Raw genomic sequence first — 14149 nt, forward strand, 5'->3', positions numbered from 1 at the left:
CTCGTTTCCATCCCTGCTCAAATTGAAAAATCCTCCTCTGGAGTCAGAAATATAGGCTGGGGGGACTCTCTTTTCATGCAGAGGCTTAATGATAGGCTGCAGAAATAAAATTGATATGGTATCATTTGAAGGAGAGAGGGAGACTGACCCAGAGTGGCAAGAAAGAGTTAAGTACAGGATGGAATGAAGGACTCCAGAGAGCGGAGATCAGCTTTATTTACTGTATCATACATTTAATTTTAAATGGAAAGCATTAACCAGGAATCACATGAATAAACTATTAGTAATGGAAGCTGCAGTGGAGTATCAGCAGGATCACAGTAAAGCAGTTTCTACATAGGCTCTGTGGAGCCCACAGAGGAGCAGTCCATGCACAGGACAGAGGGGAACCCACAGCAGAGCAATCCATGCACAGGAGAGAGGGGGGTCCGCACTGGAGCAGTCCATGCACAGGACAGAAAGGAGTCTGCAGTGGAACAGTCCATGCACAGGAGAGAGGGGAGTCCGCAGTGGATCAGTCCATGCAAAGGATAGTCTGCTATATGCTATAACTATAATGTTATTGCAATATGCTATAATGTTATTGCATATGTAATGTTATGCATATAATGTTATTGCTATATGCAATACCATATGCTTTGATGTTATTGTTTTGGTTAATAACAATTTAAATTTTTATATAAGGTAATGATTATTTTTCTCCTTTCAATAAACTACAGCAGAAAAGTTGTCCAAATACAGTATGAATGATTAACCTATTAAAATAGAGACAGTTCACCTCACAATAATTTTCATACCCCTCGTTTTACTAAACCGCAATAGTGGTTATTAGAGCAGGGAGCTGCGTGAAATGCTCCACGTAGCTCCCGATGCTCACAGAGTTCCTATGAGCATTGGGAGCAGCGCGGAACATTCAGCGTGGCTTCCTGCGCTAATAACCGCTGTTGTGGTTTAGTAAAAAAGGGGGAGGGGATAATTATCTATGTATTTCTAAAAGTATAACCAAATCAGCAATTTTTTATATAATTGTAAAACTAATCTGAAAAGTTATTTCATCTGGTTGTAAATAATACCAGCATGAATGAGTCTCTCTGTAGAAAACCATGACTTAAATCAAGTTTTTTCTGACTAGAGATTCAAATTGTGATTTAAATTGATTTGATTTAAATCCAATCCACCCTGAGCAGGAGTGAGTGATGTATTTATTATTTTAATTATAAGACAGAATAAAACACCAGCAAAGCATCACTACAGCGAAGGATTATCATGTAGGAGATTTGGAGGACAATGAAGGTGATGGATGATTTCCTTGCTTTTCTTTCAGCAAAAGACAGGAGGGTAAAGGTTTCTAGTCAGCACAATATTCAGAGCATGGGCTGAGGGATAAGACTCCTCTCTTCGGCCAGTTCAGATACCCACTAGACTAGAGCTTAATGACAGGTAGTGCTGGATTGGAAATGAGGATGGATCTTAGGTAAGAGATTGTGCTGAGTAGACCAGTCTGGGTCAAGCTTTCATCAGAATCTGTGTTTTTGGGCTGAAGAGGGTGGTCAGTGGGAAGATCCGCAGAAGAAAAGGCTGGTGCGGAGAGGCTGTTATTTGACAGGAGCTGATTAGATGGCAACTCTTCCTTCCAAGCTCAATTTGCCTGTACCAGACCTATGCGGTCACTTTGATGATCAAAAACAGTGCAATATTATTTGTTGAAGCCCATATGTAAAAGATATAATTGATTCCACACTGCTTTGGATATGTGCTTGTCATATGTGCGCGGACTGTGAATGATGGTCACGTTCATATATGTTCATATGTAGATACTGTGTGATGTCTGTCAATTTTTATGGAATTTTATGACTGTTTTGATACTGGAAACCGCCTAGACTTAAGGCGTTATATAAATGTATTAAATAAATAATACTGACCAATGAAGGCATCTCCCAGAATCCAAAAGGGGCCAGTGAGGGGAAGAATCTGGCCCATGAATCTGCTCAGGTAGACAGTTGGGATTCCTGGGACACACAGACAGATAGAGGGGGATCAGTCAGTGGAGAGATTGCGGAGGAAAAGGGTTCATGGAGTAATTATCTCTCTGGGAGTGCATGTGTAAGGATCCTGGTCTGTGTTGCTGATGGCATGCATAGGACATACTGCTCTCTACTCCACCGTGAAGAGCCATCACCCACCTTCTCTCCCCTCTTCTACCCAACTCTTTTTCCATTTTCACAAGTGCAAATTTGAAGACCTCAGCCCAGGCATTCAACAGACATGCTCATACTCTTCCTTTCTCATCCCACTGTTTTCCCCTTTCTCTCCATCCTTCCTCTCCTCCGCCTCTTCATCCTGTGTACGCACCTCCACATTGGAGAGCGGAATGGCTCTGATGGCTTTGAGGAGGATTTGGATCTCAGTTGGACCAGTAACGAGAGAAGTTCCCGTGTCCAGAATAGCTTGGCAGCCCCCCTTACACAAATTCAGCTGGTCCCCCACTGCCATCCTGCAGAGACAAAACCAACCATAAACCACCTGGGCACAGAACAGTGGGACTGCAAAAAGAGACGGGGTTTCCCAGAGAAGGATCCGTGTGACTCTGGGAAGATCACAGTATTTCCAGGAGGGTAGCGGTGGAAGGAAAATAGAAGAGAAATGGGAACAGAAAACTAGGGCGAGAGCTGAAAGAAAATGGACAAGGGGCAATGAAGAAGGATTAAGGAAGAAGAAACAAGGTGAGTGAAGTGACTTGGAGTAATAGGGCCAGAGGGATTATGAGAGATACTTATGGGTGTAGGAGGAGCAATAGAAGTAATAATGGGAGGTACTAGGGTCTAGTGGGAACAGTAGGAGGTGTGGGAAGTTGGCATTGATCTGCCAGTAAGCCTTGTGAGTGGCATTAAAGTAATGGGATTCTCCAGTGTAGTATTTGGGGGTCTGTGCCCTCCGCTTTAGGATCCCTTCAGCAAAGCCAGTTGGAAGAAACAAGTTCTACTTCCTGCCTGCAGCACAGCCCCTAAACCAATCCTGCTTTCTGCCATAGGTCTCTTATGGGACAATTTATCAATCTGGGCTACTAAAGATGGATTATTTTCCACTAACTGGTGCTATTAGAAACAGAGAAACATGATGGCAGATAAAGGCCAAACGGCCCATCTGTAGCGTCCACTATCTCCTCCTCTCCCTATTGGCTAAGGCTCTTAACATTTGCATGTCCTATTCCTATAGGCTAAGGCTCTTAACACTTGCATTGTGAGGTCATAGAGCTTTATGGTTATAGAAACAGAAACATGATGGCAGATAAAGGCCAATTGGCCCATCCAGTCTGCCCATCCGCAGAATCCACTATCTCCTCCTCTCCCTATTGGCTAAGGCTCTTAACATTTGCATTGTGAGGTCATAGAGCTTTATGGTTATACAAACATAGAGACATGACAGCAACTAAAGGCCAATTGACCCATCCTGTCTGTCCATCCACAGCATCCACTATCTGCTCCTTTCCCTAAGAGATCCCATGTGCCTGTGTCACGCTTTCTTGAATTCAGACACAATCTTTGTCTCCATCACCTCTACCGGGAGATTATTCCATGTATCTACCACCCTTTCTGTAAAAAAAGTATTTTCTTAGATTAATTCTTAGCCTGTCACCTTTTAACTACATCCTATAGTAACCTGATGTTCTGTGCTTCCCATATGCTTGTATAGGGTTACCATATGGCTCCAGAAAAAGGAGGACGGATTGAGACATCTGGGTTTTACTTTTATTGAAAGCAAAGGAAGTAAAACCTGGGTGTCTCAATCTGTCCTTTTTCTGGTAACTCCAACATGAAAACCAAACTCCCTCCAGGATCTGGGCCACCTGCAAGGAGCAACAGATGTGTAGGACAGGAGGTGGCCTTGAACTTGTATACCTGGGCCAGTAGGTGCAGAACCTTTTTTTGAGTTCTCACTTACCGGATCAGAGAAGTTGCAGACAGGATGAGGCAGAAGAGTGGCAAGAAATTCATATTTGTTATCCTGGCACGTTTCAAGCCTCTGAGAAAACAATTTCCCTTTTCACTCTCTTCTGCTGCTCTGACAGCTCTGAGCTGGGTGGAAGGGGGGGGGGGAGTTTGATTGGCCCGGAGCGGCCAGGACTCAGACTGGTGTTTTCTGCCACTTATCTGGCTGCATTGTTTCTTAAGATTTTGAGAGAGAGGACGCATGCGACCAATCAAAGGACTCTGGGTGATGGCAAAAGTAGAGTGTGGGTCACTACTGGTGGAAGAGTGCCAGGCTGAGGGCATAGATAGCAGTGCCTTGTGATTTCAGCTCATGTCTGTCCAGCTGAATAGAAGGCATTTTGTACAGATGCAGTGAAAAGAGAAAGAACGAGGCATGTCCTTTGCAGAAGAACCACAGCTTTTCTGGTGGTAATCATCCTGAGCAATTCCACCTCAGAGCAGCTATATATCTAGGACACAGGGGGCAGAAATGATCCAGGGTTACGGAGAGGGACATGCAGAGGGATGAGCCAGGACATAGAAGTGAATGCATTCATTATGTTTTAAGAAGCAGGAGATGATGAAAACCTCACATCTATCAGAGAAGCAGAAAGATATTTCAGAAAGGAGGCTGCAGCAGAACAGCAGTGAAAGGGGTGAGAGTGGGGATTAATGTCAGGCTGCAGTAACAGAGCTGAGTGTGTGTGTTTATGTGATGCTGCAGTAATGCAGAGGAGGGAGTACGTTTATGTGATGCTGTAGTAATACGGTAATAGAAAGGTGTCTGTTTATATGATACTGCAATAATGCAGTAATAGAGCTGAGGGAGTGTGTTTATGCGATGAGGCAGTAATGCATTAATAGAACTGAGTGTGTTTATACGAAGGTGCAGTAATGCATTAATAGAGCTGATGGAGTGTGTTTATCTGATGGAGCAGTAATGCATTAATAGAACTCAGTGTTTAATGTGATGGTGCAGTAATACATTAATAGAGCTAGAGGAGTGTGTTTATGCAAAGGAGGAGTAATGCATTAATAGAACTGAGTGTGTTTATGCGATGGAGCATTAGTGCATTAATAGAACTGAGGGTATATTAGGTGCACATCTCCCTTGGGAAGCATACAGTGACATGGGGACTTAATTTATGCCAGGGCACACCTGGCGGGGCCTCGCGTGTGTGGATCACCGGACTTGAGGGACCCAGGGTCTGATCCGGAGATGGCAACTCTTATGTTCTTATGAGAGTATTTATGCGATGGAGCATTAGAGCAATAATAGAGCTAGGGGAGTGTTTATGCGATGGAGCATTAATGCATGAATAGAACTGTGTGTTTATGCAATGGAGCATTAATGCATTAATAGAGCTGGCGAGTGTGTTTATGCGATGATGGAGTTATGCATTAATAGAACTGAGTGTGTTTTTGTGATGGTGCAGTAATGCATTAATATAGCTGAGGGAGTGTGCTTATGTGAAGCAATAATGCATTAATAGAGCTAGGGGAGTGTGTTTATGTGATGGAGGAGTAATGCATCAGTAGAACTGAGTGTGTTTATGCGATGGAGTATTAATGCATTAATAGAGCTGGGGGAGTGTATGCGATGGAGCAGTATTGCATTAATAGAACTGAGTATTTATGCAATGGAGTATTAATGCATTAATAGAGCTAGGGGAGTGTGTTTATGCAATGGGGCAGTAATGCATTAATAGAATTGAGTGTGTTTTTGCGATGGAGCATTAATGCATTAATAGAGCTAGGGGAGTGTGTTTATGCGATGGAGTAATGCATTAATAGAATTGAGTGTGTTTATGCGATGGAGCATTAATGCATTAATAGAGCTAGGGGAGTGTGTTTATGTGATGGGCAGTAATGCATTAATAGAGCTAGGGGAGTGTGTTTATGCGATGGAGGAGAAATGCATTAATAGAACTGAGTGTTTATGCAATGGAGCATTAATGCATTAATAGAACTGAGCGTGTTTATGTGATGGAGCATTAATGCATTAAGAGAGCTAGGGGAGTGTGTTTATACAGTGAAGGAGTAATGCATTAATAGAGCTGGGGTAGTGTGTTTATACGATGGAGGAGTAATGCATTAATAGAACTGAGTGTGTTTATGCGATGGAGCATTAATGCATTAAGAGAGCTAGGGGAGTGTGTTTATGCGGTGGAGGAGTAATGCATTAATAGAGCTGGGGGAGTGTGTTTATACGATGGAGGAGTAATGCATTAATAGAACTGAGTGTGTTTATGCGATGGAGCATTAGTGCATTAATAGAACTGAGCGTGTTTATGTAATGGAGCATTAATGCATTAATAGAGCTAGGGGAGTGTGTTTATGTGATGGGCAGTAATGCATTAATAGAGCTAGGGGAGTGTGTTTATGCGATGGAGGAGAAATGCATTAATAGAACTGAGTGTTTATGCAATGGAGCATTAATGCATTAATAGAACTGAGCGTGTTTATGTGATGGAGCATTAATGCATTAAGAGAGCTAGGGGAGTGTGTTTATACAGTGAAGGAGTAATGCATTAATAGAGCTGGGGTAGTGTGTTTATACGATGGAGGAGTAATGCATTAATAGAACTGAGTGTGTTTATGCGATGGAGCATTAATGCATTAATAGAGCTGGGGGAGTGTGTTTATACGATGGAGGAGTAATGCATTAATAGAACTAGGGAGTTTGTTTATGCGATGGAACATTAATGCATTAATAGAACTGAGTGTGTTTATGCGATGGAGCATTAATGCATTAATAGAACTGAGTGTGTTTATGCGATGGAACATTAATGCATTAATAGAACTGAGTGTGTTTATGCGATGGAGCATTAGTGCATTAATAGAACTGAGTGTGTTTATGCGATGGAACATTAATGCATTAATAGAACTGAGCGTGTTTATGTAATGGAGCATTAATGCATTAAGAGAGCTAGGGGAGTGTGTTTATGAGGTTGAGGAGTAATGCATTAATAGAACTGAGTGTGTTTATGCAATGGAGCATTAATGCATTAATAGAACTGAGCGTGTTTATGCGATCGTGTAATAAGGGAGATTTGGGTGCACGTGGGCCTGCAATAGTGCAGTAAATGGGAAGAATGTAGTGTTGGGATGGGATGTGATCGGGGAGAGAGCATGCGTGTGCGTCTGCTGCATTCAGGATTTGGCTGATGGTGCAATGGTGCAGCCATGGGGGTGGGAGGTTGGCTGCACGACGTTGCACCGGTGCACTTGCACCGCAGTATTACAGGGATCGAGGGGCTGGGACTGGAGGCGAAAGCGAGAGCTGGGAGGGGCTCTGCCATGATGTCATTAGGGGGCGTGGTCCGGGTTCGGCGTTCTGTGCGCATAAACCCGCGGGAGGATGCGCGTGACGTCGCCAGACGTTGACGCTGCCGTCCGCCCTTTTGAGGCTGCGCAGTGGAGAGGCGGCGGTTGCTTGGAGACGCGGATGGAGGGGCTGCGCCTGTGCTTAGTGTGTCTGACGGCGGGAAGCGGAGTCCCGGTGTACTTCCGGGGTCGCGGAGTGGGACGACAGGTACCGGGGCCCCTCTCACTCATTCCCCACTCACTAGAAGGACCCGACCCGACACAACAGAAGAGCTGCCGAAGGTCCATCGAGCCCAGTATCACGTTTCCACGTTCCAAGTACCAGGCAGAGCTGACGTTGTGATGTCATAATGCCTAAGAGCCAACCTCAGCAGTGATGTCACAATGGGCTCATTGTCCTAGACTTGGCTCACATAAGAACATAAGAGCCGCCATACTGGGACAGAGCGAAGGTCCATCAAGCCAAAAGTGGCCAACCCAGGTCCCAAGTACCAGGCAGAAACCCAAAGAACTGACATTGTGATGTCATAAAGCCTCATTCCACCAATGCCTAAGAGCCAACCTCAGCAGTGATGTCACAATGGCCTCATTGTCCTAGACTTGGCTCACATAAGAATTGCCATACTGGGACAGAGCGAAGGTCCATCAAGCCAAAAGTGGCCAACCCAGGTCCCAAGTACCAGGCAGAAACCCAAAGAGTAGTAACATTCCAGAGCTGACATTGTGATGTCATAATGCCTAAGAGCCAACCTCAGCATGATGTCACAACGGCTCATTGTCCTATACAGTACTTGGCTCACATAAGAGCTGGCATACTGGGACAGACCGAAAGTCCATCAAATCCAGTATCCTGTTTCCAATAGTAACCAACCTAGGTCCCAAGTACTCAGCTTAGATCCCAAGGAGTAAAACAGATTTTATGCTGCTTATCCTAGGAATAAGCTGTGGATTTCCCCAAGTCCATCTCAATAAAGGCCCATGGACTTCTCCTTAAGGAAATGATCCAAATCTTTTTAACCCCTTCTAAGCTAACTGCTTTCGCCACATTCTCCGGCAACAAATTCCAGAGTTTGTGAGTGAAGAAATATTTTCCCCAGTTAATAGCTTTTTCACACGCCCCCTAGTTCTAGTATTTTGGGAAAGTGTAAACAAGTGATTCACATCTACCTGTTCTATTCCACTCATTTTATAGACCTCTATCATATTGCCCTGAACTGTCTCTTCTCCATGCTGAAGAGCCCTAGCCGCTTTAATCTTTCCTCAAAGGAAAGTCATCCCAAACCTTTTAATCATTTTTGTCGCCCTTCTCTGTACCTTTTCTAATTTTGCTATATCTGTTTTGAGATACAGTGACCAGAATTGCACACAATATTCGAGGTGCGGCCGTACCATAGAGCCATGTAAGGACATTATAACATTTTCATCTTTGTTTTCCATTCCTTTCCTTTCCTGATAATTCCTAACATTCTATTTGCTTTCTTAGCAGTTGTCGCACATTGAGCTGAGGGTTCAACATATCCTCAACAATGACACCTAGATCCTTTTCCTGGGCAGTGACTTTTAACACAGGCCCAGATGCACTGAAGCCAGCAATCGTCGCTAAACCTGTTTTAATAGCTTTAGCAACGATCACATTTGCCAACCCAATGCAGAAAATAGCTCACTGCGTGGTTTTCTGCATGATCGCTCATTCCCCGATCCGACCATGCAAATAACCTAATTAATATTAAAATGCCATGTAAATTAGAAGAGTGATTGATGCTGTAACATGGCTTCCTGATGCACTAAAAAAAGTGATCGCTTTTAGCAATCCAAAAAAGTGAGTGGTCAAGACCAGTCACTTACCTCTCTAACCTTTTTTTTAATGGACACAGATGCTGTGCATGTTACACATGCACAATATCTGTCCCATAAGAAAAAAAAGCACAGACAACCCCCTCTCCCGCCGATGACAGCCCTCCCCAACGAAGGCACCGCAATCTGCCCTCATCCCCCGTGAAACAGAAGGAGGAATGCCCTCTTCACTCTGCCATGATGAATCCCCCCTCCACAAAAGAAAATTAGCAGGAAGGATAACCCCCCCTCCCCAATACCTCTTAGCATTGGAAGGAGGAGGGAAGCACAGTCTCTCGTCCTTCAAGCTCCGCCTATCCTAAATGGCAGGCCTTCCCTCCTCGGTGCATAATGTGATGCATTGGGAGGGGCCTAAGGCCCTGATTGACTCACACACCTAAGGCCCCTCTACCTGGGAGGGGCTTTAGATGTCTAAGGACATTACTTCCTATCCCATGTCTTTGTAATTTCCTCAGAAATCTTTCATGAGGTACTTTGTCAAATGCCTTTTGAAAATCCAAATGCACAATATCAACCGGCTTATTTTTATCCATTCACCCTCCCCCCCATATTATATATACTCACACATTTTTCCCCCCATCATTATGTTTCTGATTTTATTAAAAATTGATATCCTGCACATGGGAAACATCTAGGTGGTTTACAGATAATTAAAATTATTAATTAAAATATCAAATCTTGGAAAGGAACTAGAAAATCAGTAGGTGAGAAGGAAAGTACAAAGCAGAACAAGAGGTAAATGCCTTAGGGATAAGATTAAATTAAATAGAAATAAGGGGGAAGAGAATGTTCTAAACCTAAATGCATGCATGTTACAGCGAGAAGGATCATTAACTCGGGAAATGTTATATCGAATAGTCTCAAGGCAGAGTTGTCGATGAGTTGGTGCAATGAGTCGATTATGTTGTGATGAGCGGAGAGATCTGAGGGGGGTATTAAATGATGGGAAAGAGAAAGGGCTGGCCAGAGTAGAGAATGACACGGTGACAAAATTAATCACCGTTCCCGTCCCCACGGATAACCGTGGGAAACCATCTTCATGTCATTCTTTAAGGAGAGAGGGAAGAATCAGAGTATGAATGGCCACAGCCACTGACCCGCAAGCTTTGCTTTGAAGAATGCTGGTGTAGAAGGACTGAGGCTGAAACAGACACTACAGAATGACAGTCTCTGGTATCCAGAGCAGATATTGTGATGTCATAATGCCTCATTCCACCAGTGCCTAAGAGCCAATCACATCAGTGATGTCACAATGGCTTCATTATCCTTGGCTCACATAAGAATCAGAGTATGAATGGCCACAACCACTGACCCACAAGCTTTGCTTTGAAGAATGCTGGTGTAGAAGGACTGAGGCTGAAACAGACACTACAGAATGACAGTCTCTGGTATCCAGAGCAGATATTGTGGTGTCATAATGCCTCATTCCACCAGTGCCTAAGAGCCAATCCCATCAGTGATGTCACAATGGCTTCATTATCCTTGGCTCACATAAGAATCAGAGTATGAATGGCCTCAACCACTGACCCGCAAGCTTTGCTTTGAAGAATGCTGGTGTAGAAGGACTGAGGCTGAAACAGACACTACAGAATGACAGTCTCTGGTATCCAGAGCAGATATTGTGATGTCATAATGCCTCATTCCACCAGTGCCTAAGAGCCAATCCCATCAGTGATGGCACAATGGCTTCATTATCCTTGGCTCACATAAGAATCAGAGTATGAATGGCCTCAACCACTGACCCGCAAGCTTTGCTTTGAAGAATGCTGGTGTAGAAGGACTGAGGTTAAAATAGACACTAGAAAATGACATGGGATTATTTCCCGCGGTTATCCGTGGGGACGGGAACGGTGATGAATTTTGTCACCGTGTCATTCTCTAGGCCAGAGTATTTCAATCGGAATATTTTATAGGTGATCTGATGTGGAAGTGGAAGCCAGTGTTAAGATCGAAGCAGCAGTCTGTGACATGATCAGTTTTACCAGAATTAGTAAGTAAACCTGAACCAATTGTAGTCTGCGAAGATCTGGAGCCATAAAGAAGAGAGTTACCGTAATCCAAGAAAGAAATAACCAAAGAATGAATGAGGATTCAAAATGTAGAAGTTGTAAATGCATGTCACAATAGGTATAAAAAAGGGTTTTAATGATGGTAGTTATGTGGGAACGAAAAGACACCTAAACTTTTAATGGTTTGTGAGAATGGAAGATGTGTTCCTGACATAATGATTGGAGCGGATAGAGATAACATTACAGTGCAGCCTATTGGCAAGATCTCAGTTGACTTGAAAATAACCAGTCAATAATTTGTGCTAATTTATGATTCAAATCACAAATTTCTATAGAGCCATCATCTATAAAGGAGGCAATGATTTCCCCATAACCACACACACCCTTCCTTAGATTAAACGTGTTTCAGGCTTGTTCTTCAGTGAAGACTTTGCTAGTCTTGCTAAGGTTTAGGAATGTGCAGTACAGGGAAGGATTGACAAAGTGGCTCTGTGGATAAACAGTTCTTCCTTAATGTCCACATCAAACCAGTCCAGAACAAGTGAGTTATATCTCTTGTTTAGTGGATGGTTGATGGGCATAACCCACAGGTCATGGTTTGGTCTGGAAAGAATGTCCAAGTAAGACCTAATTTTTCCTTTTCCTTTCTGATTCACAGCTACCCTTCTCGGTCATTGGCTCCCTAAATGGGGTTCATATGTTTGGTCATAGCCAAGATGTTTTGCTGAGCTCCACATGCACTGAGAATGTCAGGGTGCTTTGGAAGACCTTCCATGACAGGTGAGCTATGTCTCACTTCACTACTGTTGCTTCTCTCACATGTATGAAGTAGAGGAGAGGGAGATAGATACCAGTGGTATGGTTAGGAGGATGACTTGTTTTCTACCGTGATGTGTGAGAGAGATGATGGAGTGAAGACAAAACAGCCGTTCTGTGTGGGGAGTGTGGAATGCTGCTTCTGTGAAATTATTCTCTATTCTTACATGATCTGGTTTTGCACTTTTAGTATCAGCTTAATAGTGATATCATCGGAGGAGGATGCCAGTGACCTTTATCTGCATAGGCTTATGGACAATGTGTTTCATGCCATGGTGAGTTTGTGTGTTCCAACCTCCTGCCCTTCAAGTCTGCAGTACCATGTGCATACCCACAGATGCCCACACCAGGTTAGATCCACTCTGAAATTCCTAATGTAGCAGTGACCGAAGAGCTGCTGAGAGGCACAGATTACCCCGATTTCTCTTCACACAAAGTATACCTTCAGAGTTTTCAGGTGTCTGTGTGTGTCTTTCTCTCCCAGGTGCTGGTGATTGGCCTTGATGAGCTGGTTAACATTAAGAATGTGGAACGCCTGAAGAAAGACTTGAGGGTACGTCAGTTTGCTGTGTCTGAGTGTTTCCCTGAGAGTTTCAGCCCCTCATCTCTTCTGGCCGTTCATTACGCCCGGGAGGGTGGAGGAGACAGCAGCTGTAAAGATTAAGGGCCTCTGACCCTCTGCTCTTTCCTGCCAGGCTGTTCCAGTATTGTACACTCCACTTGCTCTCTAATTTTGCCCTTTCTTCCTTGCAAGTAGAGGCTTCTTTGGATTCAGAGTCTCTCAAATGTTCCTACTGATGCCGAAGTAGTATTGTAGTGCCGAGCTCCTTTGCTGTCGCCCCTCTAGTCTTGGCTGCCTGGCTTTTCTAGTATCAAACACCCGGGTCTTCTCCTACTACTACTGTCTATCATTTCTATAGCACTGAAGGGCATACACAGCACTGTACATTTAACATACAATAGATGGCCCCTGCTCAGAAGAGCTTACAATCTAATTTGGACAGACAGACAAGACATATAGGGGTTGGGGGGAGTTTCTTGCAGAGAGAATGAGTGGGAGTTATGAGTTGAAAGCAGCCCCGAAAACATGGGCTTTTAGCTTGGATTTGAATACTTCTTGACGTATTGGTTCATTAAATTCACAAACCGGTGAACTCAAGTGCTGTTACCCAACATAAAACCAAAACTGCCACTGTGTCTAAATGGTGATACAAGGAGCAAGAGAGAGAAAAAGGACCTCAGGTGCTGCTGTTGGAGGCCTTACTTTAACCTACCAACTGTGCTTGCCCTTTATCTTTCCTCGGTCCAAAAAACCCTCCAAACAGTTCATCACTGTTGCAAATCAAATTTCTGTTTTCATTGTAACCCTTTTGGTTTGAGATTTTCTCTCAGTCTTCAAGTAATTTTATCTGTAAATTTAATAGCATCCGTATGTGTCTTCCTCACTTTAATGAATGTGAATTTTACAGAATCAGCATGGTAGAAATAAACACAGGATGAATTTGTTAACCCCTGAAAAAGCCAGCACAAGCTGTTGTTGGGTGGCTGAGAATATGTGTTGTCACCCACTGATAATGTTCAACTTTCTGAACAGAAGAAAATAAGGTACTTGTTCAATTTACAGATTGAATGAAAACTTCAAACCAAAAGGGTTATACTGAAAACAGAAACTTGAATTTGCAACACTGATGAACTGTTGGCTGGGGTTTTTTTGGAATGATGAAAGATAAAGGAGCAGCACAGTTGGTCTCTCACACTATTTGGAGCAAATGTTTTTTACAGCACGTTATAATTGAAATTACAAAATTGCAAAACCAACAAAAATTAGATTTGACAGTTATTTATTTAAAGTTCTTTAAGCTATGTCTGGGTAATTGTAACAACGGTGAAACTAAAGTAGATAGAATAGAATTGCTAATCAATGCGATGGATGCACTTGTTTTTGAGTGCAAATTAACTCAAAACGCGGCTTGATAGACAACAAACAAACACACAATTCATCATCCACTATCTGCAGTCGTTCTCTTTTTTTTCGATTTAATTTCCGTCGCAGCTGAAAATTCAAGTTCGTAAAGATAAGATCAAAAGGGTAACAAAGCTTCTTTAACACACTCCAGACCGGTAGAGGTTAATCTTTACGAGTGGGTATATATCCCAATCATGACCAGCAGG

At 43.3% G+C, this 14149-nt stretch overlaps 1 protein-coding gene across 2 annotated transcripts in view; it reads left to right on the forward strand.

Moving 5' to 3' along the window:
- Positions 1 to 7347: 7347 nt before the first annotated feature.
- Positions 7348 to 14149, forward strand: part of FUZ (fuzzy planar cell polarity protein) — a 30908-nt gene continuing 24106 nt past the window's right edge. Inside the window, exons 1-4 of one of the 2 annotated variants that reach the window (XM_033961856.1) lie at positions 7348 to 7506; positions 11820 to 11941; positions 12168 to 12252; positions 12462 to 12530. In XM_033961856.1, the coding sequence (XP_033817747.1) occupies positions 7420 to 7506; positions 11820 to 11941; positions 12168 to 12252; positions 12462 to 12530 (363 nt within the window). In that variant the 5' untranslated portion in view covers positions 7348 to 7419. The remainder of the gene's footprint in view (positions 7507 to 11819; positions 11942 to 12167; positions 12253 to 12461; positions 12531 to 14149) is intronic. The other variant, XM_033961855.1, reaches the window with a different exon arrangement.

The sequence above is a fragment of the Geotrypetes seraphini genome, chromosome 10 (assembly GCF_902459505.1).
Source record: "Geotrypetes seraphini chromosome 10, aGeoSer1.1, whole genome shotgun sequence".
NCBI classification, from domain to species: Eukaryota; Metazoa; Chordata; class Amphibia; order Gymnophiona; family Dermophiidae; genus Geotrypetes; species Geotrypetes seraphini.